Genomic DNA, 25,965 nt, shown 5'->3' on the forward strand with positions numbered 1-25,965 from the left:
TCCATATTAAATTTAAACAAAACAAAATTTGATTTAAATTTAATTAAATTTATTTCCAAAAAAAAATTATTATTATTATTATTATTATTATTATTATTATTTCAAAATTAATAATTCAGTTCTATGCCTCTAATTACATCTTAAAATCATATAATTTTTCATCATCGAATTTTTCAGTCTCAATGACCATACTTTTCACAAAACAAGGGTCTACACTCACATAAATATAAAATTAACTTGATATATATATATAAAAAAAAAACTAAAATATACTTTAGATGCACCCAATAATTTTTCATCACGTGTATATATAGCTCTTCATTTATTTAATATTTTATTATGATGTAATAATGAGTAAATTTTTACATGTTATATTAAATTTATCATCTAGCCAAAGCTAAATTACTTATGTTAAAATTACAAAAATATATAAGAAAAAAATATTTTCTTTATTATTCCACTACAGTTCCATACCTAAAAATTAAAAGGTAAATCTACTTGTAAGCCCAATTAAAGTCTGAGGGGATATGAAAAGGGAGACTCTTTTTTCAGCCAGGGCCGCTTGGCTTATTAAAAAAAATATTAAGAAAAAAAATTATAAATCGGTTTATTTATAAAATAAGGTTATTCAATTATTTTTTTAATTATTATATATAATTTAAATACAATAAATAAAAATAGATGAAAGTAATTTTTTTAGTGTTTCCAATGTGTATTATAATTTTTTTTTAAAAAAAGTGATGAAATGATTATTTAAATTTAACTACATTTACTATTATAAAATTCACTTATTATGATAATATTTTATCATAAATTATTCACATTTAATTACAATTATGCTAAAATCTTATCATAACGAGTAAAAGAAACATAATAATATAAACAATTAAAATAGCATAATTACATCTTAATTAAAATTTTATTAGAAATTATTAATTTATCCCTTTTATTGAACAAAAGCATATAATGATATAAGCAATTAATTATAAAAATTAGCGAGAGGCTTATAATTTGAATTTATAATTAAGAATTTAAAATTTTAAATAGTTACATATTTAGTTAAAATGTTTATAAGTAATTAATAAATAATTGATGTATTTAGTAAAAAATAACATATAATTAGATTTATTATTAAAATTATTAAAAAGAATATTAAATAAAATTTATGATAAAATTTTAAAAATTAAATAAAAATAATATTATAAATATTTGATCAAATTAATTTATAATTAAAAAGAAAAATAAACCAAATTCATTACTGTGAACCACAACCAGAAACAAGCAAAGAGTTCAGAGCTGCAAACAGCTCTGCCCATACAACCATATATAATCGAAACAAATAGAAGATCTAGATAACCTTTGCGCTACTAGGTTGGCATGCTGCGGGACTCATTGAATAGAGACATTGGTCCCTTGCTGAATGATCTGCTTGCAATCGTGGACCAATAAGCCTTAGTCCAAGGAATCTTCTTCCCAAGAAAGGATGCCCTGCACCAGCTCCTTAGAATCCACTTTCACTTGAATATTCTGAAAGTGCTTGTTACGCAACCAAGACAGCATTGATCTAAGCCAAAAAGCTTGTACCACCTTAGGAGAAAAGAGACCCCTCATCCAGCCTAACCCAGCTTCTATGAAATAGCCTTGGCAATCACGAACAATGAACCTGAATCTCACTTTAGCTTGATCCTGGAAAATGGCACCATTCATGTTGCATTTCAAATAACTACTAGGAGGTGGAACCCATTGAGAGCTTCTCCCACCTGAAAATGCGGGAGTTGCAGAGAGCTGATGCTGTGTTCTAGCATTGATCCAATCCTGTGGGACTAATTTTCCCTGAATACACACTTCCTGGCTCGATATTGGCTTGTGATTTCAGATTAGCTGGTTTTTGCTATGCCATAAACTCCAAATCATAGCTGCCACTTTGCAATTAAAATCACGAGTTTCAGTCTTAAGTAAATGCATAATCTAATCTTTGAAAAGAGATGTGTAGTTCTGATTCACTCCAATACCGAGCTCTCTCTAGTAAGAAGCAGCTGCTGGACAAGCAATAAGCGCATGAAAAGTATCTTCAGCGCTACCACATCTCAAACAATTCTCAAACACATCCACCAAAATGAAAAATTGATATTCTATAACTTATTATTTTTTTAATCTAAGTCTATAAAATATTATAAATAAACATGAAAGGTTTTTTTTGGAGTTTATAAACTAGTTTGACTAACATACAAATTAAGACAAATACCCTAAAAACTAACTACTTTTTAACCAAAAACCCGCAGAAAACTGTTAGATTTGTCCCTTTTAAGGCTGGCTGAGAAGTTGACAGGTTGAAGGAGCCACAAGGCTTCTTCCGTTCTACATCTTTCCTTGCATCCTTTCTGATTTTCCTCTTAATCAAATCGCCCACAGGAAAATAATTCACAATTACTTTCTTGCTAATTCATTGTGGCACAACTCACTTCACTTGCATATTCATTTGGTCAGTTCTTCAACACCTTCTTTACATAAATGATCTCACCCCAAAACCAGAAATTGTTGAGATTGAAACAAGATGAACAAGCAACTGATGGAAACTTCTAACGTTACCAAGCTCGAAGATGAACATAATAGAATTGTAACACTTAGATCCCCATGTCAATTGTCACTCCACAAAAGTAGTCTCCCAAAGAAGTCCAACTTTTTTTGGCAAGATTGTATACCGAGGAAGGTTCAGTAGGTTTAATTCCAGCCCCTTACTCCGTGACACAATACAAAGAGAGAAGTACAAGAGTATAAGGTATGGGGTCTAAAGTCCAAACCCCTTAGCTACAAGTGAAGTGAATCAATCTTGAACCTTTTGGGCTGGATGGTTCAGGAACGTTATCTAGCAAAAGAAGATGGTTAGGGTTGTTGCAATAATGGTGTTGAAGCTTTTAAGTTTCAACATAATGCATCCAAGTCATTACTTGAAGAGAGAAGAGGAAACAAGTTGCCAACACAGTGTGCCTTGAATTAGAACCAGAAGCCAGGCAAAAGCTCAAAATCTACACAGCTGGAATTCAATTTAATTGATCAGCAAATTTTAACATTCGGGAAATCTTGAATTTCTTATTGATGAGAGAATTACAATGTTATTTGTATGCTAATTGAAGATTATATTCTAATGGCACCGAAGTTCACATACAATGAAAGATTTCTACATGGTGCAAGTAGACTCCGCAAAGACTTCAACTTCGTCATTTGCATTACAGGTATGAATTGTAACTGTGACATCCCTTTTACTGTCTCTTCTGTTTATATGCCAATCAGAATTACTTGATTTAATTACTCTTCTGCAGAAGGGTCAACCCAACGGCCATGGTCTTTGATTAGCTGGATCAATGCATCGGTAGCTTCCTCCATTGCGATTCCACGCTTTACCACAGTCTGAAACAGAATCCAACTTTCCATCAGTTCAACTCACAATTAAATACACATTTGGTTAGCAACAAAACAAAGAGTGCAATCAAGAAAAAAAAACATGCACCAAGTAGTTATGTCTGTGCCAGGCAGGAAAGTTACCTAGGTTCTAGGAACTAGAGCCTGGAAATTTTGCATGATTAGATGATCAATCTGATGTCTAAATCTAACTGGTGTTTGCATGAATTGACATAACACAATAATGTAATTTGTTTTCATTTTCAATAACATATGCATGGTGTGGAAATGTTTTTCTCAATGACTATGTTCTCTGGGTGGAACTCAATTATGGAACTGATCCACACTATTGCTTTGTGGTAATCCTTCTACTTGATAATTGTCAGTAGACCAGCAACAACAATGAAACATGACTTCTTACACAAGGTTTGTGACACTAACTAAAACCTTAATTTAGTTGAGATGGATTAAAAACAACATAATTTGATACAACCTACATGAATTTCAAAGCAGGATAGAATGCAATACCTTTCCAACATATAGGTCAATCTTTCCAGGAGCACCACCAACATACCCAAAATCTGCATCAGCCATCTCCCCTGGTCCATTTACAATGCAACCCATAATTGCGATCTGACAATTAGAGAAGGGGGGAAAAGAAAAAGAATTAGTCTCAGAATAAAATGCAGTAGCTAAGGAGCATCATCCACTGAAGGTGGAAAAGGATTGGATATCTACCGAGACACCAGGCAAGTGAGATGTCTTTTCTCGAATTTCTGCACTTATTTCTTGAAGGTCGAACAAAGTTCTCCCACAGGATGGGCATGAGACATACTCCTGAAATTAGATTTTGGCAACTTAAGATATTAGCAATGACCATCATCTCTTAAATTAGTTGTTAAATCCTGTTTATTCCAAAGATAAGCTGAAATACCGTCTTTGTATTTCTCATTCTGCAACCTTGTAGCAAGTTGAAAGAGGTATTCCTCAGAAAATCAAAGTCCTGGTCTGGGGCTTCCAGCAGGATACCATCTCCAAGACCATCTACTAAAAGAGCCCCGGCATTTGTACCAGCGCCAATGACCAAGTTATCCCTGCAAACAGAAAACAAAAGCAGTATAAGCCAGTAAGCCACAACCACTCATTTTTTGTATCTCATTCAATAATAGAATAAATGTGTTTTGATTACCTGTGAATCGCATTTGGAAAATGAATATGGTGAATTACAGGGAAATTCAGAGCATTGTCTGATAGAAACTCAAATAACCTGCAATCAAGAGAAAGTTTTTAGAACTGTCAGGGACTGTGGAAAGATGTTCATTAAGCATTGAAAAATACTGTTGCCCTAAAGAATAACACAAGATACCAGATGCACTATCAAGGTCAAGAATTCAGAGATTACTCATTTTGTTTATGTCAGAGTTTCTGCTTCAGCATATGCTTTACCATGATCATCCTAAGCACTATGTATGGACCTAATTGTGATCTAGCTAACAGAAAGCATCTCCAATTCATGAGCCTCCCTTCTTCACAGAGAGGCTGCTTTCATGACTCAAATCCATGACCCTCCACCTAGTTAATCCACTGACAAAGGTGCCTCGCACCATATTCAGAAACAGAATGGATTTCCTCTGTTTCGCCACAATAAGCAAATTGTTTATACTTTGTCATATAAATATTCACTTCAGACCAGGGATGCATGAAGCAACTGCAGTCATTCATGGGCAGTCAAGGCCCATATCTGGACTAGTTGCTTCAGCATTGTCTTCAGATTCAATAATGACTGATCATTAAAATCCAGAGTCTGCATATTACCTCCTTGCTGCATGCACTCTACCAATTTTATCTTCTGTAAATGGTAGATCATGAAGAATCATTGTAGCATCTATGTCTTTCAGGATTTCCAGTTCTTCATAGGGCTCATCACCACGTACAGACACAACCAAGCGAGTACCTGGCAGATAATTTCATGATGCAGTGTTATCAATATACTTACACAAAAATGGAACAAATGGAAAACTAGAAATGATGACAAAGCACTCAGATGACTCAATAATCTGAGAATAGTGAAAAAAATGGCACCTTCTGGCAAAAGCTTGTGAGCACCAGTTGATAACTCCTTAAAATTTACAAGAACCATGGCATTGGGTAATGGCTTTGTCAGCTGCTCTGACAAAGGAGTAATAACTCCCATGCTAATATCTATCAGTCTTTTTAGTGCTAGCCGCTGGTCACAAACCAAAGTATAATATCGTGTTATTCTCAATCTTTGAGCGAAGTTAAAAGCGATGTGATAAATTTGTTTTATCACAAAATGAGACACATCTATGTATTGGAGAGAATTATTTTCCTAAGAAAACGATTCAAGAGTTAGGATCTTACAGCATCATTATCCTCCACAGGTGGAAGCTCTCTCAATAGGATTGAGTCAACTGTTGCCAAGTCCTAAATAAAAATATTTGAGTCAATAAAGAGTAATCATAAAATAAATTAACTTCAATACCTTTCCATGCAATAAAATGAAGAATGTACCTTAAAAGGCATTCCAACAACAAGCTTTGCCGCTAGTGACTTGTATAGGAGTTCAGGTGCCTGAAAGGAGAGAGAGTATTGAAGTTCCTACTTCACAACATTGGCTCCAAATTTGTTTCAAAAGACTGGGAAACAAGAGAAAAAAATAGACAAGAATAAGGTGGCAACGAGTGATTACCTTTAATTGATCTAAGGAAACTGACATGAGAACAGAACCATCACGGTGCAGGACACCTCTATAATCCACCTCTTCACCCTGTAATTAAAAGAAGAATCAACTACCCATCTGCAAAGCCCGAATAGAAAGATAAGCAGAATTACAAATTTCATAAATACTGACCTCCTTTTGTACTGGCAATTGACCAGATCGGCGCTGGAAATCAAAATAATGTCTGTGCTTTTCTTCAAATGGTGCCTGACAAGAAAAAATATTCCGTATAGAGTTAGTTAGCAAAGTTTTATGCAGTACTTAAGCATGTTAACTCGGTAATATATAGTGAAACCTTACCACTCCCTGTTGAACTGCAGATGCTCGCATACCAAGGTTGGCTAACCTTCTGCAAGGATCTATCTCCTTCTCTGGTGGTTCTGTAAGTGACACCCTGATTGTATCACCCAAACCATCCTGCACATCCAATGGAGTTTCTATCAATTTTCATGCCATATGCAATTTTTTTTTCCTTGAGTCTGATATTAATTGTGAAGAAAATAATTTGGACAGGAAAGCAAGATCACAGAGATGGAATTGCCACAATCTCTTTCCATCAATTAATACATGTGTCCAGTTCATCATCCCATCAGTCAATTTTATTTCCCTCCTAAAATAGGCCATTGCCTGATGCAGATTTTAATATGAATATGCAATATGAAATTACGAGGGTTCTAATTTTCATACATGTTGAATATGCAATTTTTATGCTATAGGAGTACCTGAAGAACAGTCCCAATGCCAATTGCAGATTTCATGCGTCCATCTTCTCCTTCTCCAGCTTCAGTGACACCCAAATGTAATGGATAATCCCAGCCCTGAACATACATTTCTGCTACAAGCAGACGATATGCCTGGACCATGATGACTGGGTTACTTGCTTTCATTGAAAACACAAAATTATGGAAGTCCAACTTTCGGCATATTCTTGCAAACTCAAATGCAGATTCAACCTGTTGGAGAAAAGACGATCATTATGATGCCAATGAATCTGGATCAAACAAAAGCTGATAAGGATCACCAGAGAGAATAACTACTCACCATTCCCCTAGGTGAATCTCCATAGTAGCTCATTATACGATCTGAAAGACTCCCATGGTTTGTCCCAATCCGCATTGCCCTTCCATACTTCTTACATTTTTCAACCAATGGGGTAAAAACCTGGAAATATGCAGTTGAGAAAAGGAGGGAAAATGAGTCAGAGTCAACCACATATCAGGTGAAAAGAAATTTAAATATAGTCTTGAACATTTGATACTGATTGGACCCATCTTTACAGGCACAATTCATGGGGGGGACCATAAAATTTATAAAAAAAAAAAAAAAAATTCTGCAGACAAAGACAGCTCAGAAGATACATAAGCAATTGACAGAAAACAAGGCTTGGACTTTTTTTTCCCCACTAACCACGAAAAGAATTCTGTGCGTTCATAAAACTTTGATGCTCCTACAATTGACTAGTTGCAGGTTTAATAACAAAGAAGAATTAGAGGATATAGTAGGGCTTCAAAGAACAAACTACTGACCATAGTTAACAACAGACATCAGAGGCTGGAACATATGCAGATTGTTCATTGGTTCTACTGGATTTAACAGAAACTTATATTGGGAGTTGAAATTTCCATCTGTTATCACCTTTTTATACCAAAAACTTCTCTGACATACTCGGTGCAAAATTTTTATTTACCACACTTTCTATTGTTAATCATAGTCTGAACAAGATAAAATGTAAGGCACCTTGCAAAGACTAATAGATGGAAGCGGAAGAAGGGGTTCCATAATGCATGCTTATAATTCAAAACATTTAAGAGTGAACCGTGATCATTTGTATTGGGTAGCAGTTTGACCTTCTCAATATGTTCAATTTCTTTCTGATAGTCCTCATCTGTGTACTCTAGCTTCTCAAACTGAGCTCGCCTATCAGCTGCAATAAAAAACAATGTTGAATATGAAACACTTGAACTAAATATCTCAAAGAAAAATTAAACCATCAGCCAAGTTCATACCAAAATTTCCTGGATTGACACGAATTTTGTCAAAGCATTCAGCTACTCGCAACGCAACAGCTGGAGCAAAATGAATATCTGCGACCAGAGGTATATTGTAACTGCACAAATAGAAGGTCAGTGACATGGTTGATTCACCCACAGACCATAAATAAAAAAAAGTTATGCTTGAAATAATTAAGACTCACTTTTTCTGAACAAGAGAATTTTTTATTTCAAAGCAAGCATCCGCTTCTCTTTTCCCTTGAACTGTTATCCGAACCAAATCTGCCCCCTTGTCTGCTATTCTCATTACCTATCAAAATAACAGCTGTTAATTTTAGAAAACCACCAAGAAATGCAAAATGGTGTTGCTGGGAAAGTTTATCAACGAGAAGATTCTATGAATAAAACAAATAAGCTCACTAAGAGATCAATATATGTAAAAACATTCATGGGCTTGAAACTGTTTGGAACCATCACTACTCACTCAAAAATTACTATGTCAAGAAAAGATGACCATCACATGCCACTTGTCTAAACGCGTTTCAAATGTGATAGGCATCACATGCATACAGATGCTTTGCATACAAAAGGCTGAAGGGAAAGAAAGTTAAAGCACCTCTTCAACTGTCCCAGCAACATCCTTAGTGTCATTTGTGGTCATAGTTTGAACCCTGATAGGATGATCACTACCAAGAGCCACATTTCCCACCATTACCGTTCGTGTTTTCCTCCTGACAGTCTTGTGCACAGACTCACAATACTTCTGTCTAGGAACTACATTAAAAGAATTATTCATCAGATGGAAAATATTCCACTAACAAAGGCAGGAAGATACAGAAGTTCACATCAAATATCTTGATTTTTGTGGTTGCGTTTGCCATCTATCTCTAAAACCAGATTGCTTTTATCCTAAGCGCAGCAGCGAACTAAAAGAATAAAAAACCTTTAAACTACCGAATTCAACTCAAAATATTATCCATTTTTAAGTTGATTTTCTGGGCCACCAAGCAGAAAGCGCCAAAGCCTTCAACGTACACAAAAGGACATGTTAACTCCACAACAACATAGAAATTGTAAAATAGATGATACTATACCTAACAAAGGGCTCCCTTCTGACGATGGCTGAAGTTCAACCATCTTGGGACCCGGATTCGAGTTCCGAATCATGGAAATCTTCCTCCTGCCAGACTTGATCCTCTTCAAATCACAAACTCTCACAAAATCCATGCTTTTTCCAAACCCTAAGTTGGAGTCCCTGGTCTTCAGACCAGTAAACGAAGCCGGTACAGTTCCAGAGGCCATTTCCACCAAGAATCACAAACTTCACCTACCTTCCCAATCACAACACACAGAATTCAACCAATCAAACACCTAAAAACGAGCATATACAAACACATATAACCCAAAAAAAAAAAAAACTCCAAAAGCTAATTCATAATCGGACAATCTTCCAAAAGTTTAAGTGAAGTAAACACTATCAGTATCAGCTACCTTAGCTGGAAACAAGAGCTCCACAACTGCTATAAATTTGATATTGTTAAAAACGCTGGAAACAGAAAGGAATGCTTTGGAAATGCAAGAACTAACAGAGACAAAGCTCGTATTTTTACCTGGAAACAAACAGAATTGAAGGGCGAAGTGAGAGGGATGGGAGATAGTGATGGGGAAGGATCTGGAGAAGGAAATGAACTAGTGGTGGTAATAAGGAGATTAAGAGAGAGAAGAGGAGGGGCGTGTGTCTAGAAAAAAAATTTTCAGGCGAATTTGTATTTGAATGGCGATGAGGCGAAGACGAAGAGCGAGTGCATAGAGAAGAGAAGAGAAGACGACAAACTTGTTACTCCAGCATCTCTTATTTATTATTATTATTGTTTTTTGGTATAATTTTCTTTATTTATTTATTTATTTATTATTATTATTATTATTATCCAGTGGCCTTAGAAAATTCTGAGGTGAAGTCGTGCAGACTCTCCTTTCCTTTCCTTTCCTTTCCTTTCTTTTCTTTTTTTTCAATTTAAACTTAATTGTTGATTCATATTTGGAAATTATTTTAATTATAGGAATTGGTTTATATTGATTATTAAACTAGCAATTATACCCTGATTTGCACATGATTAGAAGTTAATTATAAAAATATAATACATGTAACAAATAAATTAAAATTTATTTTATATTGTAATGAATTCTAACATGATTTGGAGAGATAAAATGAGAGAGGATTGGTAAAATTAGTTGGTCATATTTAATATAAAATATTCAATATGAGGCTTAATAAAAATAAAAAGAAAATGCATGGGAAAATCTAAGATGACATAAATAAAAATAATATTAAATAATCTATAAATTTTAAATAGTGATGCAGACTTATTATTTAGAAGATATTTATTTTAATTTGTAAATTAATTAAATTAACTTATAAATTTTAAAAATAAATTGAGTTATTTATTTATAATAATTTTTAAATTTATAAATTAAAAATAATAAGTTGAAACTTAAATTTTTATTTTAATATTTATAAATTTTATAATTATAAATTTATTTGATCTAATATTTATTATATTATTTTTATTTAATTTTTTAAATTTTATTATAAATCTCACTTAATATTTTTTTTCATCATTTTAATAATAATTATATTTATAAATTATTTTTTATCAAATACATTAATTATTTATAACTACTTTAATTAAACTTATAACTATTTAAAATTTTAAATATTTATAAATTTAAATTTATTTAAAAATATTTAATATTTATAAATTAATTTTTATAAGTCAAGTTAAATATTTTATAATATATTCGAAAAAAAAAATAAGAGATTATTGAAAATATTGGATACATTTTATAATTTCTCTAAAAAATAGGAAAGTAGAAGTGAATTTAATTAACGGTAATTGCAAGGATAAAAGTGCAAAAGAGGGGAATCGAAGAGGCACACGTACAAGGCATGATGGGGAGTGGGAGTGATTGGAAGACCGTTATGTTGAAATTGCTTACAGCGGGAAGGACTTGGAACGCTGATGGCAAACTGTCGTTAAAAAGAAACCTAACTCAATTCCCGCGCCACGTGTTAGTCTACACTTCAGGTCTCACTTGGCTGGCTCCGCCATTTATATTTTTATTATATATATATACAATTATTATCAATTATTTAATCTAGCTCCTTAGCCGCCTATGACAAAACAGATATTTTCAATGTCTAACACCATTATTTTAAATTTTATATAAATTAAAATAAATTTTATTGAATAAGTTTTATAATTATTAAATTAAATAAAAAAAAAAACACATAAGCATGTGCATTGTCTACAAGGAAATTGGAAGTCTAAAATTCTTATTCTAATGGGCATGCACATATTGACCTTGACCAAAATTGCCCTTATTTTCTGCACAGTACTTGATGGACTTGGGAGTCAAAGGAGATCTTTAGCACCATGACCTCATTTGATAATAATTTTTAAAGTAGTATTTAGTATTTTAATTAAAATTAAAATATTATTTATTTATTTATTTTATTAAAAAATAATTTATAAAAATTTACTTATTTTAATTTTTAGAGAATAAGAGAGAGTCAAAGGAGATCTTTAGCATCATGACCTCGTTTGATAATAATTTTTAAAGTAGTATTTAGTATTTTGATTAAAATTAAAATATTATTTATTTATTTATTTTATTAAAAAATAATTTATAAAAAGTTACTTATTTTAATTTTCAGAGAATAAGAGAGTATTTTAACTAAGTCAATAAAATTATATTATTATTTTTATATTTAATAATTAATAAAATAATTAATAATTAATAAAATAATTAATAATTATTAAAATAATTAATATTACTGAATAGGGTATGTATATAATAACAGTTGATCATGAAAATGATTTCAATCACATGATGATCCAAATCAAGGGACTATACATCAAGCGGCCAGATATCTTTTAAGGAAAGAAAACCAAATTTGAAAATTTGGGAGCAACATAAGTTCCAAGCCTGCTGATATTTACAAGTCAGAGTTTTCTACTTCAAATTTCCTATGGATGGCTGGACACTTGTTGCTAATTTACATGTAATTATGACTTAAAAAGAGTCATTTCCACCAATTCTATTCAGTTAATCAAGTGTGTCTAATTGAAGGATTATTGTTTTTTCTAGTCAGGAAATGTTTAAGAAAATAACAGCAGCCACTTCAAAACAGCAGCAGCAGCTCTATATTGACTAAACATGGCTGGTGCCTAGTGGTCTAAGATGGCTAATAAAAAGACTTATTGGAATGATAAATAATAAATCAAGGAATATGCATACTATTCTTGACCAATCATCACAGGAAATCTTTAAATAATAATGCTAACATGGCCAGATCAACATATATGCTAATTTATTCATTGGAAACTTATGACAATACAAGTTGCTGAGGTGATTATTTTTGTCTCTATTTCAGATATATAATTCATCAGACATGAAGCTGCATGGAAAAGTAGCAACTACTGTATGGACAAGAGCATGCTAGTCTTATAACAATGTTTGAAGAAGTACGTACCTTCACTGATTCGATGTAGAAGCCTAATAACTCCGTGCATCAGCCATTTGTGTTGAGGAATGTAACGAGCTCTATCATGTCACCAAGAAACTGCAAATCCTGAAGAAAAGAATGCTATAAACTCCCCAAAAGCTCAATAATCATCCAAAAGTTAGACAGTAACGAACCAGAGGAGTCTTGATTTTCATCAAACAGTGTCATTCTTGAAATTCTTCCTCTTGTATGCTGGTTTCTTCAAGTCTCTGAGCTTGGGTGCTTGAAAGAACTTGGGTGATTTCAAATGATACAATTAATGCATAGTTACAGTTTTTGCCATGCACGAGCAATCCATTCGCATTCGTGCAACAAATCAGTACAAAATTATAAAACTTCACTTCCAACATTTCTTCAAATAGATGTCGCCTCCTCAACTGGAGAATGCTTTTCAAGGATTGTCACAGTCTCTTCGTTTGCACTGGAAATACAAGACAAGGCAGCATTGTGCATGTTAAAGGATTCACCAAAAAGTAAAGAAATAAAAATTAAAACAAAAAAGCATCCAACAAGGACAGACACAATGCTTCCAAACAAATAATGACACAGTTACTTCTTTGTGATCAGAAGGTCACAGGTTCAAATAATGGAAACAACCTCTTTGCAAAGCAGAGGAAAGACTACAAATAATAGACAAGCTTCCCCTTGCTAAGGGGGAGCTCACGGAGTGCGATTGTCCTTTGGACTGGGATAGTATGATTATGAGAAAGACCAATAGAATAAATTCCAAACAAATACAATCATGTTAGTATTAGTTTCATATTTAGTTTAGTACCTATTAACGCAACCAATAAGGCATCAAACAAATTTTTCATGACCAACATGCACCAGCTATCCTGTAAGGTTCTTCATAAAGCCAAATGCAGCAGCGTCTAGGATCAAGTCAATGTTGCAAATGTTAATCTCAAAACAGAAATAAAATCATGAAAATTGTTTCTTTCTTCTTCTTCTTCCATATAGATTGCCATATATGTTGAGCTTAGAGATATTATAAGTCCAGAGCAAGTGTCTTAGCTGTCCCATCTGCTCTTGAAAACCAACAGTTTAACATTAGCAAACATAAGAAGATTGCTCTTATTTAAGCGAATTACAAAATTTATATGATTTTTAATCTTAGAATGAAAACAAGAATCAAGATGTTCATCTACCAATTAAGCATTCAAGATAACTTCATACTTCTGAGACCAAAGGACAACTCCAAATATATCTCAGGTTTTACTAAGATATTCAGGTAATAAGTAGTCTATTTAATCGGAAGTTGCCTTTCCGGTCTAAGAATCTTGTATTTTACTGGCCTGCTGAGATCCACTACTGTTGATCCAGCAGGACCAGATGGAAGCACACCACCATCGTAGACATATGCACAATGTTCCCAAAGGTTCTCAAAATCCTTGACACAAACACCTCTTAGTAGTCCACTAAGGTTTGCAATTGTAAGGGCCACGGCTCTTACCAAACCTTGAGCAATTGTCCTGCTGAAGTTATAATCAGGTTCTCGGACTCCCACACTGTCCATTCCAGGATTCAAGGACTTCTCAAGTGCACTCAACTCCCCTAAAAAATCCCAAAAGTTACTAGTAAGCTACATAAAGATCCACGACACTGAACTACAAATGCACATAGTATACAATGAAGTAATGATTTAGGATGACAGAATCATCAACTTGCATTGCAGCATTATTTAGCCACAATCTATTAAACTAAAGTTAATCCTTGAGTGCACAAACTTCATTCTTTTTCAGCATAGAAAAAGGAATTAGTTACAAACCTCTCCTTAATACAAGAGTAACAGGCTCTGGGAGTAGAATCGAGAAAGCCATGAGGCAGGTGGTCAATAACTGCAAAATGCTTTATTTCTGATACATCTCCAAAACATATTGCTAGAGGGCTTGTATGCTTACGTCCTTTGATCTCATATATCCTATTAACTGCTTCCAAAGAGCTAGCATAAGAGGAAACAGCAAATTAACAACATTTAGAAGTGAAGAAGCAGCTACAAAACCAAGATGAGCCAAAATATTCGAGGATTGTGTTCAACTGCAAAGAAGTAATCAAATCCAAGTTATATTAACGTGTAAGAAGACCTGAAATTTTCATAAATATCTTTGCCTTGTCATTACCATTCTCTTCTCCACTCCAAAAAGAAAGATAAATGATCAAGAAAAAAGGTGAAATTGTGAACCGGATATCTCATTTAAAATTTATAACTGCATTTCTAGTTCCATGAGTTTAATAAGCTATACGATAAACAAGAAAATCTAGGTCCATTTACGGCCATGATTTGAATAGAACATTTAGCAATAAAATGGCATACCAAGCATCGCAAGCTAATCCATAGAGTGTATCTGTGGGCACTGCAATAACGTTTTCCAGATTTCAGGGCTTGAACAGCCTCCTCGTCATACAGTTCGGTAGCAGGCCGAACCACCCCCAACTTGTTCTGACATCGCATTTATCCAAACGCCAAGCCATTTTCCTTGGAATCCCAACTCCCATTTTCCTTCTCTTAGTAAAAAATGGCACATTCCCAATTTTGGGAACACCTAAATAATCAAAGTAAACTGGCAGAAAATGAATTCCCAACTCGAAAACTAGTGAAATTGAGATGGGAAATAATAAAGTAAAGTGAGAGGAGATAATCCAAAAGCAAATAAGCTCTTGCTTTCATTATCTATCCTTCGCCCTAACAACCAAACAGAGGCACAAAATGAAGAAAATAAAGAGACAGAGAGAAACTGACAATCGTATTTAAAGAGCACCTGCGGGAATTTTCCTACAATTCTTGCAGGAATTTTCCTACAATTCTTGCAGGAATTTTCCTACAATTCTTGCAGGAATATTAAATGCTACTGCTTCTACTCCATGACTATGAATTCAGAATAAATAATTTTAGAGTACTTCCGATTCTAATCGACAGGAAGAAAACTCCTGACTTCATCAATTAAACCTACTCTATTAGGTTAATTTCATTTTAATATATTTTTAATTTTTTAGATCAAGAAACCACCATCTTTCAATTACAGATGAAATTCTATCAAAATGATTTTAGTTTTGAACTTGTGGAAACAAGCAGTGAGCATTTATGTAACTAATAACTAAACATACAGCAACAGGAGAACAAAGTGATTGAGAACAAAATACAAAGTTGTATTCACTCCTTTTACCTATTTCCAGTCCTGTTAAAAACCCAATACAGTATAGTTACTTGTGAAACATACACATTCCTTGCAATACTGAGCAAGGTATACAACCTATGATCATAATTTCGTTGCAAGATTTGATCCTGTGGGATTTGATATTCTAGCATAATTTGGTTGAACAAAAAATTATCTGACTTGGTGCATATTACAAAGGCAATCTTGCTTCATCTAGACAAGCATAATTTAGCCGCAACACATTCCATTCAACTAAACTAAATTAAGAATTGATTTTTAACTTCCACTGAGAGTTTCTGTATTCACAACTTCATTTCGATGGCGATCACGAAAACTTCTTTCTGAGGAATTTACAGTTCTTGGAAATTGGCCTGGTCCTGTTATCATATAGGAACCATGCAGCTGTTCTGATTGAACATTCCATCTTCTTTTCCATCTCAAGATCTCTACCAGTATAGAACTCCCACCCATTGCTACACCAAATCCAGCAAATGTTGCTAGAAGAATGGATAGAACTGCTTGCAAGTTGACCTGTACACCATAAAGGAATTCAAGGATGGCAAATAACTTAGATACAAATAATTTTAAAAAAATGCAAGGATCATTAGAGCTTGAAGTTCAAACAAAGGTCGGAGCTCAAAACAGCAAAAAATCCAAATTCCTGCTAATTTTGACCAAGTATTTCATTTCAACAAGTTTATTGATAATGGTCCAGAATCCCCACAAAGGCACAAAGAAACTGGCACCAAAAAGTGTCTGGCTGCCTTTAACCAATTGCATAGTGTTTGTACTTTTAAGTTCTGTATCTTTTTTTCCCCCCTTTCTTTCTATGCCAACGTTAAGTATAGGTCTGGCTAAGTCTGGCTTGGTCCAATGGAAGCCAAGTTCAAATGCCCACTTCCCTAAACCCCTACTTAAAAAAAAAAAAAAAAAAAAAAAAAAACACGTTAAGTATAGGTTTTGCTTACCAATGAGTAAAAAATATGTGCAAAGAGAACCACCAAAGCAAATTGAATCGATGCATAAACCCAAACAAATCTTCTCTTCACTGCACAGAAAAGCTTGGGGAGTGAGGAACAGAAATTTTCATAACCAAGCTATAAGGATTGCCATCGACAATTATTGTCTGTCAAAAATATGCAGTCGAGTTAATCTCTAACATAAATGCTGATCCATGAGGCTTATAACAGCCACAATACATCTGTGCACATGTAATTGAACAAAACAATCCAACCTAGCAAATCCAAATTTTTAATTTTGTGCTATTTCACTCCTTACATTCCAATTCTTTGTCAGTGGTTTCCAAGCATAATATCGTCACATGGAATTCAACTCATCTTACATTTTTCTTTTGAAAGAACAGCTGCCTTACCCATGGTTGATGAGATCATGGATGAAAGGAGACCCAATACACAAGAAAATGGAAGGGATATAGCAATTGCACCAGTACCCATATTTCCAACCTGCACAAAGAAAGACGTATTAGGCAATAAGTAAAATGGCAATTCCATGAAAATTAAATGTGGAACTGCTTATCTTACCAGTAGCTGCTCAAGAAAACAAAAGTAGGCAAGCATGCTAATGATGACAAGCACAGGAACTTCCTGCCAGACCCTGATTACATAAGAACTGGTAAGTCTCAAGCGAAACGGGCAGAAAAAATTTGAACTTTAAGTCTTTAACTTATGGTCATACTTTGAGTTTACCATAAAATTAAAAAGTAGATATCTACTTATGACATCCTCACAATAGAAAGCTTAAAACAAGTAGGAATAGGAGTGGACAGTACAAAAGTTAAAAAAAATCCTCCTCCAACGCCGCCCCACTCCCCTTCTAATCCCTAGCCATCAAATTGGCATAACTTCATTTGTTAGGCATAAAGCAGGGCCACATTTTGACTTGCCTGTGTCCATTAGCATCTGCTTGATGACCTCTACTTGTTCTAGCAGTACGAGCACTTACACTCTGGATTCGTAACAAGGTAACAGGCAAATTCTGAACATCTTGCTTGCACACATCACAGGTCTTGTTACCTTTGATGGTAAACCATTTTACTGCACATTCTTGATGTGCAAGAGCAAGTTCACCTTTGCAGCTACATTCCATCTTAAGGGTCTCACCTCCTTCACACAGTTCAACCAGACAAATTCTACAAACTGCCTCTTCTTCAGGTATATCTTCACCATCAGTGTCATCAGTTTCTGAGTCATAAAAACTAAGAGATTGGTTGGTTGCAGCAAGTAACAGACTCTGTAAAAATGGAAAGGGAAAAACTAACTTCTCTTTTTGTTTGATAAGAAACATGAGGAATTCGGGAACTGTGACAAACAATTATTGTTAACAGTTTTGATTGCCAGTTGAATAATTGAATAACTTGATTTTCCCACTCCTATCTTATAACAGGCAAATAAACAAAAATACCTGTATCATTCCCTGGAGAAGCATTTGTTATTACATCTCCTTCCTTCAATCGAGGAGTCGAAGGAATGACGCGAAAAAAGGAATCCATCCTCCTCATATTTCTTTCTTTATTATTGACAGGGACTGAAAGTGAGCGAGACATCTGTTGCTGGGCTCCTTTTCCCTGAAAAAGAAACTATTAACTTGAAAAAGTAGAAGGTGAACTTAAAAGTTTCCAGGGAATGGTAACCAAATAGCAGAGCAGATGCTTAAATAGGTAAAACTCAAGATTGATAACGGGAACAAGGAGATGGACCAGTATATATGTTCTAAGTCTTAACATAATAGTATTAAATTAACTCATTTACTCCTAGACATAAACAAACAAGGAATTAGCATTATTAATCTACCAAGCTATATACTTATGTGTTGCATAGTTCAATTTTGAATGGCCATTGAACTAATCAACGATATCAGAGTATTCATGTGATATAATAATAACAAATTACATTTGAACTCAATGCACCACCAGTGCTTCCTTCATGAGTAGATTCTGGGTTAGAAATTGCAATTGAAGTTACAGGCAGTGATGATGTTCTCTTCATCCTGGGGGTGAAAATCTTTGTAATTGATAATGACCTTGAGATCGACGGTTTCTCCCTTGGCATGGTACATGAAGAATCTGGAGGTAGATTGGCTGCCTTCTCAACATCTAATGTTAAAATTCGAGACTTGAAGCTTAGTTTAGGTAAAAGACTCCTTAAGGATGATTTTCCTCTAGATGAGGAGGGGCCTGGGGACCCGCAGGCTCTTGCGTCACTAGAACTAGGTGTCAAAAGGAAATTTACTCTCCTAGGAGTTGGACTAGGTGATGAGGGATTCTTTATTCCAACAGAATCCTGTAAGGAGTCTTCCAATGTTCTTGAGGGTATCTCTAAAATGAGATTGCTCTGCTTCCACTGATGCTCGTGATTACGTTCTTCAACTATTCCTGTCAAGCCTTCACCCTGGAAAAGAAAGTAAGTATAGAATATTCAGAATATGTGAAATAGTCATGAAAACTGCACTTCTTTTTCCTTCTTGTAATCAGGCTAAACAGAAAGCCTAAGATCTTCCAAGTATTAAACTCAGTCTTTTAAATAACTTATGCACAATTACATGCACACACACTGTCTGAATATGGATGAAAAGAGCCAGTCAAACTAGCGAAAGAAGGCCTTAGTATCACCCAAACAGTTTGATGCTTTTTCTCAAGAACTGTACCACTAAGCCAATGTACCACACAATCAAATTGATTTTACTAGAATTAGTTTCACAAAGAGAGTCCAAAAAAAATAAAAGAAAAGAAAAATGACACACGCATCCCCTTGAATAATGTATCATTTGTATATAAATGATATAAGTATGCTTCTAATAAATAATATGAATGCTTAAAGAATTTCAATTAAGAAATTTTTTCAAAAGGGAAGTATTTCAAGTAAATACAAACCATTCACTTTTCACAGCCACATGGATATAAATCCATACTTCAGATGGGAATCATTGATTACAAAGGAATATCAGGTCATTTCCAGGAACATTCCTTCCCCCTCCCCTAACCCCAGCCTTTTTATATCTTAAATTAAAATTAGATTATGTGCGTTTTTAATTTTCTGTTCTTATTAAATTTCGAACCATTAAATGACAGATTTACTAAAATCCTCACACTTGGTCATAATATATATACAACTATTAAGGACTCAAAAAGAAATTAAACCCACAGAATTTCAGAATGTTCTTTCTATCAAGCAAATTGAAATGAGTTATCAAAACATGAATGAGGTATCAATCTCCGTACACAAAATTTAACCTTTTTGTATGGGTAGCACAAAATTGGGGATTTCATTGGCTCACATATATATGTTACAACATAAAACCAGGGAATGAAACTTCAGGATTTTCATCTTGCGTTCAGTTTCCCATTAGAATGGTGGCTTATATAGAATAATAAATTCAAACCAGAGCCTCAAAGTTCCAGCACAAAGTCACATATGGCAAGATATATACTTGGCACTTAGTCGATCTTATATCACCTTGAAGAAAACAGGAGCAATTGTTTTTATAAACCTCATCAGCAGATTCAGTTAAAAGGATAATCTAAAATATCATGTACCATATCAGACGAATCTAATTGGTGATATGATGCTCTAACTAGTTTTCTCAGACAAACGATTGAAAATTGATAAAAAGAGGAGAAAATAAAAGAAAATGAAACAAAGTCCATTTTACTTGGAATGGAAAAAGATGGAAGCTAAATTTGCAATATAGAGAACCAGAGTTTGAAGGAGAACCAGAGTTTGAAGGCAACCCATCAGAGAATTAATCCATATCTCAGAAGTCAGAAGTATTGCAGTTTGCTTATAGTGAGAGATTCTTAAAGAATTCCCAGTAAAAAAACCTTAATTAAAATATCAGAAGGAGAGAAAGGAAGTTGTGTACAACCACATTAAGAGTAGAACAAGAAAGAAAGAGAGAAGAAAAGAATACATTATCTACAGCACTCACAACAGTTTCTTGGCTTGATCCCAGATCATGCACCTCATTCACAGGCTTCTCCACAGTTCCCATTCTAGCATAGCAAAAACAGCCAAACCCAACACCCCTCAAGCCTCAAAAACCCACCAAAAAAAGGAGGAAAAAAAAAACAAAAGAAGTCGAACCCTTTTATGGCAAGCTCGACGAAAATGCAAAAGAGAGAGAAAGAGTTATGATGTTTTCTTTAGTGGTTTTTCTTGAGAAGTGTGGGCAGAGAGGAATAATAGCGGGAGATGAGAGGAAGAGGAGGTGATCGAGAGCACTCAATTCTTTCATTTATGGCAAAAAGAGGTGGGGTCCGTGGGGAGGACTGGCCTACTGCTGCCACTCCTATCCCTCCCCGGAAGGAACAAGAACCAGTACAGTGCGAGCGGACTCTTGAATCCACTTTTCTTGAGCTTGAAATATACCCATCTCCTTCCTTTCTCTTAAACGGTGCATCATATCTTTAGATTTATTCTCATATCAGCATGCATGGTTGTTAAATTAATATTAACAAAGGACTTTCTCAATAAATATTTATGAATTTATTTAAAAAATAAATTATCTAAGTTTCATTTTTTTCAGGAATGAAATTCCAAGCGTAAATCTTAATCAATTAGGCTCACCTTAAAAAAAAAAATCAATCTTTATTTATGCTTTAGAATTCAACTTCTCATGATACTATTCTTTCTGGTTTGTTCATGGGGAGTTGAGTCCAAAGGTTTCCACTTCTTTTCCCCTTTTTTAAGCAATACTTGCTTGTCTTCCTTGTACAATTTTGAATTTGCTTTTTTTTTTTTTTTTTTTTACTATTAGGCATGGATACAAAACTTCTTTTTCTTTTTTTTTGATTCGATAGCTTTTTTTTTTTTAAATTCAGAAATAAAAAGTCTATTTGTTGAATTTTGATTTTTTTTTTACTTTCCAAATTTTTAAAAATTATATGATTGTTAAGATTTAAATTGTTAATATTTTAAGCTGTGGGAAAAAAGTTTTTATTACTACTAAATTATTAGTCTAATAACATATTTCCTTTGTTTTATAATTTGAATGATTTCTTTCCTATAAATTTTCATATTTAAAATAAAATAATTTAATTTTTTTTTAATTTAAATACATTATAATTAAAAAGAAGTAAAAATGAATATAATTTTATAAGAATTCAACTGAATTCTTTTTTTTTTATAATTAATTTTTTTAGAAAATCTCTGTACTTTCTAATTAAAACTAAATAAATTTATGTCAAATAAGATATTATTTTTAATATTAAAATATTATTTTTTTAATTTTGTATATTAAAAATTATTTATTAATTTTAAATAAAAAAATAAAAAGTAAATTAAAAAATATTTGTTTAATTATTAAAATTATTATTTTTAATATTTTATTATTAAAAAAATATGTTATTAAATATAAATTAATTTAACCTTAATTAAAAAATACATAAATTTATTTAATCAAAACATAATTTTACACTTGTTTAATTCTTAACTGAGAATATAAAAAATTATTAAAAAATTATCTGATTTGAAATTACTAATTAAAGAAAAATAAAAAAAAAAAAAAGAAAAGAAAAGTGGGGGTGCACGGAGCAGTGGGGGACAAAAATCAGAATCTAAAGAAATCTGATAAAGCCATGGCCACCCTCTATCCTCATCTCAACTTCCCCGCTCTTTCTCTTTTGAGTTTTGCTTTGCATTCCTAAATTTTATTTATATTTATTCTAATTATTATTTTTTATAATAATATTAATATAATTCTATTAATTTAACAGCAAATATTAAAATATCTATGAATTAAACATCAGTAGAATAATATTTAAATAAAATAAAATAAAATATAAAATGAAATGAATGAGAAAAACGTCAATGTTTCCCACTAAAAATTTAAAATGGCTGTTTAAAAAAGTATTAATTTTAAAATAAAATAAAATTTTAAAACATCACTTTAAATTCGAAAGAAATAATTTAATAATATAAATTATTTAATTTTTAATAAAATGAAATAAATGAAGGAATATATTAAAAAAATATTAAATAAAATTTATTATTTTAACTGTATTAAAGAAAAAATAAGCCTAATTTGAGGACGGAGAGAACGCTGTTTAAAAAAAAATTAAGTTGAAATTGAAAGGTTGCTGGTGCGGTGGACAAAACCAAAAGGTAAGGTCTAGTCGGAGCTGTCAACCATTGTATATCTTCATCGGAGTTGATGAGATTGTGGGAATAATAATATGGTTTTAATCAAAATCTTGTAAATTTTAAGATTGTGAGTTTTTACGAGGATGGATTTAATAATTATAAATTTAAATATATATATAATTAATTATATATATATATAATTTTTAAATTTATATATAAAAATTTAATTTAATGGTGAAACGTACTTAAATTTTTTATAGACATTAAATTTTTAATCATTGTCGGGATCACCGTTTAAATAGTATTTTCCCTAGATTTACTTTTATTGATATTTTAAATTTTTTTATAATAATTAAAAAATTAATTAAATTATTTAAATTATAATAAAATATTTTTAAATTTGATAAAATTATTTTTTATTTTATTTAATTAAGAAAAACAAAAATTATAATATGATAAATATAAAAAATAATAAAAATAATTATTATATTTAATAAAAATAAAAATAAAATAAATAATTAATATTCTTTAAACAAACTTTATTTTGAGGAACGTTAGTTACCGTTTAGCAGTCACTTTTAACCATTATCATATTATTAGTTAATATCATTTAAAATTTTAAATTCTAAATCCTAAAAATTTAAACCCTAAGTTTTAAGCTTTAAAATTATAAATTTTAAATTTTAATTTTAAAATTTTAAATTTAAATAGTCAAATCGAAACTTAAATTAAAAGAAAAAAAAGATGGGACAAAGTTGAGACGTGTAGAGTTAGATCATTTGACATTTTCTTTTTTAAGAAAACGACGTATAGAAGTAGACAGAAGAAATATGTTTTATGAAAAAAAAAATTAAATATATTAATTTATTAAAATTAAAATATAACTAATATATATTTTAATTATAAACATTTTAAAATAAAAATTTATTTTTAAAATTATTTTTTAGTTACATTAAAATGATATTGTTTTGAAAATTATTTTTTTTATCATAACCTTATAGGATTATAATCTTTTATTTTTTTTTTTTTCATTTATCTTCGTTCATTAATTGTCTTCATATATTTTTTTCTAAATATTAAATCTCATGTGTTTTCTTATCTAAAGTTAATTGGAAGTCTCATTTTGATTGTGGTTAGAATTAGGGGTGAGCATTCGGTTCGAACTGAATCGAACTGAACCGAATTAAATTATAAAAATTGAACCGTAAATTTTAGAAATCGAACCGAATCGAAATGGGTGAACAAATCGAATCGAATCGAACCGAATCGCTCTATTTCAGTTCGGTTCGATTTAAATTAATCGGTTCGATTTTTGATTAATTTTTTAATTTAGACTTGATTTTTAAGTTAGTTGGTCTAATTTTAACTTTGGTTTGAACCTAATAACCATTAATCAATGAAATTAAACAATTAATATATATATAAAATTAAATATAATTCATAAATTTTTCATAAAAATAAATCAATTCAAAAATCAATTCTGTTCGATTTAGTTTAATTTGACTATATAAATTATTATTTGGTTCTGTTCGGTTTAACCAATTTTTTTTTCTCTTCAAAACCGAACCGAACCGAAATAACCGAAATTTTTATAATGTAAAACTAAACCGAATCGATTAAATTTTAAAACCGAATCGATTGAACCGAATTAACTCGGTTCGATTCGATTTTTCGATTTAAACCGAATTCTACTCAGCCCTAGTTAGAATCCAACATTTTGAGCCAGTGTTATTAACGTAATTATTAAAATTGATATATGTTTATTATTGTAATTTTATCATAAATAATTATAATTTACCATTAATCATAGTAAAATATTATCAATAAAATTAACTTCTTCTTAACTAATTTTTTAATTAGCTACTATGATTAATGGTTGATAATTACTAATCATCAATCATAATTAATGATTATAAAATCTTGGTTAAAATGTCAATATTGAGTTTAAAACACTTTTTTTCCAACCATTATTATTAATTTGTGTTTGTGCTTTTGCTTTTGCTTTTCCAAAAGGTGCTTAGCTGCTTCTTGCTGAAATTAAGGTCTTTGATATTGAAGATTCCTCCCTTTATTGTTATCAAGAAGCCCACAATAGCTATAGAATCAACACCCTGTCACCTGATTTATGGCTCCATTAAATTTAAGGTTTAGTGGGCTCATTTCATTTGATTTTTTTTTTTTTTACTTTTTTTTTTCCTTGTTACTATTTAAGATACTAATAAAATAGATAGATGGTTGAATACATGAACAAAACAATTCCCACTTGAAAATTTTAATCATTGTTTGTTTTTGCCTATATTATTTCACCATTTAATTTAATTTTGTTAAATATTATCTATCATTATATTTCGCCATTTAATTCTGTTAAATACTATCTATCATTGTAAGCACACGTTTATCTAATAATTAACAGATATAAAGGTCAAAGAGATTACCCAATTAGTAAAGATGAAAGCTTATTTCTTTTTATTAAGTGTAATCCACTTCCCCTAAAAGCATTTCAAGATTATTTATTTTATCAAATCATTTCTTACATTTTCGAAATAACATAAAAGAGAATATTTAGACTCTATTTATTGAAAAATATTTTTTCCTATTTTCTAACATTTAAGGCACTCAAAAAAAATTAGTCAACGAAAAATATTTTCTTAATTAAAGAAATAATTAAATCATTTTTAAAGAAAATGATTTTCATTTTTCAAAAAAATTTTCATTTTTCAAAAAAATGTAATCATTTTCATTTTTTAAACTTTAATAATTTTATTAAAATATAAAATACTTATACATGAAATAAACAAATCATTAATTTAACATTACAATCAAATAAGAAAAATATTTTCTTCTAAAAAAAATATTTTTCATACATAAGTTATTTTTCGTGAAACAAATAAAATCTTAGATTTCATTTTTTTTGTATAAAAATATTTTTTAAAAAAATAATTTTCACATTTTCTAGTATTTAGAAAAATAGTTTTCTAATTAAAAAAAATAAAAAAAAATAATTTCCCCTTAAAAA

General features: G+C 31.6%; 2 protein-coding genes and 1 pseudogene across 6 annotated transcripts; all 3 read right to left on the reverse strand.

Moving 5' to 3' along the window:
• Positions 1-3,070: 3,070 nt before the first annotated feature.
• Positions 3,071-9,953, reverse strand: LOC110631634 (4-hydroxy-3-methylbut-2-en-1-yl diphosphate synthase (ferredoxin), chloroplastic). Of its 5 annotated transcripts, none has more exons than XM_021779538.2 (21): positions 9,741-9,939; positions 9,622-9,647; positions 9,225-9,457; positions 8,747-8,904; positions 8,334-8,440; positions 8,146-8,246; positions 7,987-8,063; positions 7,181-7,300; positions 6,862-7,092; positions 6,440-6,556; positions 6,272-6,346; positions 6,110-6,187; positions 5,932-5,991; positions 5,782-5,844; positions 5,482-5,626; positions 5,215-5,353; positions 4,589-4,666; positions 4,334-4,493; positions 4,138-4,236; positions 3,928-4,032; positions 3,071-3,408 (listed from the first exon to the last, which is right to left on the reverse strand). In XM_021779538.2, the coding sequence occupies exons 3-21, from the start codon at positions 9,430-9,432 to the stop codon at positions 3,307-3,309; spliced, it is 2,223 nt and encodes a 740-aa protein (XP_021635230.2). In that variant the 5' UTR covers positions 9,433-9,457; positions 9,622-9,647; positions 9,741-9,939; the 3' UTR covers positions 3,071-3,306. The 5 variants fall into 5 exon arrangements, with proteins under 5 accessions (XP_021635230.2, XP_021635227.2, XP_021635226.2 ...); XM_021779535.2 differs by having other exon boundaries at positions 9,225-9,461; XM_021779534.2 differs by lacking the exon at positions 9,622-9,647 and having other exon boundaries at positions 9,225-9,461; positions 9,741-9,953.
• Positions 9,954-14,457: 4,504 nt separating this feature from the next.
• On the reverse strand, positions 14,458-15,383 carry LOC110631657 (uncharacterized; annotated as a pseudogene).
• A 440-nt stretch (positions 15,384-15,823) lies between these two features.
• LOC110631608 (uncharacterized) lies at positions 15,824-21,282 on the reverse strand. Its single transcript, XM_021779492.2, has 8 exons — positions 20,779-21,282; positions 18,762-19,259; positions 18,274-18,436; positions 17,756-18,053; positions 17,394-17,466; positions 17,225-17,315; positions 16,821-16,900; positions 15,824-16,383 (listed from the first exon to the last, which is right to left on the reverse strand). Exons 1-8 carry the CDS (start codon positions 20,857-20,859, stop codon positions 16,129-16,131), a joined length of 1,539 nt encoding a protein of 512 aa, XP_021635184.2. The 5' UTR covers positions 20,860-21,282; the 3' UTR covers positions 15,824-16,128.
• Positions 21,283-25,965: the final 4,683 nt, after the last annotated feature.

The sequence above is a fragment of the Hevea brasiliensis genome, chromosome 1 (genome assembly GCF_030052815.1).
Source record: "Hevea brasiliensis isolate MT/VB/25A 57/8 chromosome 1, ASM3005281v1, whole genome shotgun sequence".
NCBI classification, from domain to species: Eukaryota; Viridiplantae; Streptophyta; class Magnoliopsida; order Malpighiales; family Euphorbiaceae; genus Hevea; species Hevea brasiliensis.

Coding starts and splice junctions, on each gene's coding strand:
- LOC110631634 (XM_021779534.2), bottom strand. CDS start 9,432: ATGGCCTCTGGAACTGTACCGGCTTCGTTTACTGGTCTGAAGACCAGG. Junction 7,093..7,180: donor GAGATTCACCTAGGGGAATG/GTGAGTAGTTAT, acceptor TTTCTCCAACAG/GTTGAATCTGCATTTGAGTT. Junction 3,409..3,927: donor TTGACCTATATGTTGGAAAG/GTATTGCATTCT, acceptor ATTCTGTTTCAG/ACTGTGGTAAAGCGTGGAAT.
- LOC110631608 (XM_021779492.2), bottom strand. CDS start 20,859: ATGGGAACTGTGGAGAAGCCTGTGAATGAGGTGCATGATCTGGGATCA. Junction 18,054..18,273: donor TTCTCCAGGGAATGATACAG/GTATTTTTGTTT, acceptor TTTATGACTCAG/AAACTGATGACACTGATGGT. Junction 17,467..17,755: donor GCAGATGCTAATGGACACAG/GCAAGTCAAAAT, acceptor TTATGTAATCAG/GGTCTGGCAGGAAGTTCCTG.